The 1,787-nt window shown below is 30.9% G+C and overlaps 1 protein-coding gene across 1 annotated transcript in view; it reads right to left on the bottom strand.

Annotated features, from left to right (window-relative positions):
- LOAG_17853 (hypothetical protein) overlaps positions 1 to 1,542 on the bottom strand; it is a 7,670-nt gene extending 6,128 nt beyond the window's left edge. The window contains exons 1-4 of the mRNA XM_020450517.1: positions 1,257 to 1,542; positions 759 to 879; positions 536 to 609; positions 74 to 191 (exon numbers count right to left, since the gene is read on the bottom strand). Of these exons, the coding sequence (XP_020305797.1) occupies positions 74 to 191; positions 536 to 609; positions 759 to 879; positions 1,257 to 1,528 (585 nt within the window). The 5' untranslated portion in view covers positions 1,529 to 1,542. The remainder of the gene's footprint in view (positions 1 to 73; positions 192 to 535; positions 610 to 758; positions 880 to 1,256) is intronic.
- Positions 1,543 to 1,787: the final 245 nt, after the last annotated feature.

Here is a 1,787-nt window from a genome sequence, read left to right as displayed (position 1 = left end):
ATATATATATATATATAAAGAGCTTTGAAGCAGCCTTGTCACTATAATTATTGTGAATTGGAATAGGACTAACTAATGGAACGGTGAGCTGCACAGCGACAAGTCCGGATTTTCCATTTTTCTCCAGTCTCGCCCATGCCCACTCATTGTCCACTCGTTGGATTTCCGTTAACATATCACCCTCACAAAAGCTAAATAAAACGAATATTAATTTAGTGTCCTGGTTTCAACATTCACAAATATGCTTGCCTTAATACCAGCTTGAACGTAATAATCAAGTTCAACAAACAAAGTCATAATAAACAGACGACATAGTAAAAGATTTTTGAGAAGCTAGAGAAAACATAGTTTAATAGATACATCCCAGTACATAAAATTATATAGAGTCAAAGATTAAAAAATTTCACCTAAGCTATAAAAATCCAATGCATATGAAAATGATAAAGAAATGAATAATTAAATGTGAGGTTAGAACATATTAAAAGAAAGAAACCAAGAAAATAATTGAAAAATATAGAATTAATTTTACCATTACCTTATTTCGTCTGTATCTGGCATCGCACGAAACGGCAGTACGGCTATCCTCTGACGATTAACTAATTTTACCGGCTACAAAAAGGAAACTAAATTAGAAAAAGAAGAAAAATAGAAAACAAACTAAATAGGAAAAACTTTTCCTTTCAATAATCTCTGCCGCTTCCATTCTACGGTTCAAGTAATACAAAATTAATACCAAATAAATATGCAACAAGGTATACCGACGGTGGTTGAAGTGGTAGCACTGCTGTTTTTGATTCATCTATAAATGACTGAATGAGACCAGATAATGTTGTGAAGGATTTTCCAAACAGAAAATATTCACTACAAATTCGATCAATGCTGAAATTTCTCATTTATCAAATATGAGAGCTTCCTTAATAAATGAAACTTTTAATTAGAAGAGTAAAGACGAAATTCTAAATTTATTCATGAAAATTTTAACAAGAACACATTCCTTCGTCCAAATCAGGAAAATTTTTATAGAAATATCAGAAATTGATCAGAAACTTTTTAATCAATTTTTCATTTTAATTGAAACTGATATAATGGCACATTTACTGCTAATGATAGACAACCATAAACGTTGAGTAAAAATGAGATCAACTTCGATGCTATCATCTTCAATACCGAAGTGGAGATAATATCCTTTCGAAACCCATCATAATGTTAAATGAAATGAAGTGATATGGAGAAAATGAATTGAAATGATAACTTACGAGTAATGAACCACCGAATTATTGGATGTTGGAAGCCAAGAAAGACGAAATTTCGGTGTGATAGAATTTGGTTCAGCATGTAAAATCAATGCACCATCAATTTTACATTTTCGTAATCGATATTCTACTTCTTCTTCTGTAATAAAACCATGAAAACAATCCACTGAGTCTAATGATGTAGTTGATCTTTCTTCCACTTTCTTTTCTAGTCTCAATTCATGTTCTTCCACCTGTTGCTTCCCTTCCATTCCATCGCTGGTTGCATCCGACATCACACCATCTGGAATAATTTAGAATTATGCGCAGAATTAAATTTAAAATGATTCAGTAATGACGGATTTTACAGTGAAGAAAACAGGAATAAGTCGGCAAAACTTTAACAACTTTAACTTTAACTGATTCATCAAACGTACAATGAAAATATTTTAGAAAATATCAACAAAATATTTATAAATTATTAAAAAGAGAGGAGAAAAACAAATCAAACTTGAGAACAAAAAAGAATGAAATGAGAGAAAATAGTTCTGTAAC

The sequence above is a fragment of the Loa loa genome, assembly GCF_000183805.2.
Source record: "Loa loa unplaced genomic scaffold supercont3.139, whole genome shotgun sequence".
Lineage (NCBI taxonomy): Eukaryota > Metazoa > Nematoda > Chromadorea > Rhabditida > Onchocercidae > Loa > Loa loa.
This window is presented reverse-complemented; position numbering and strand designations above follow the sequence as displayed.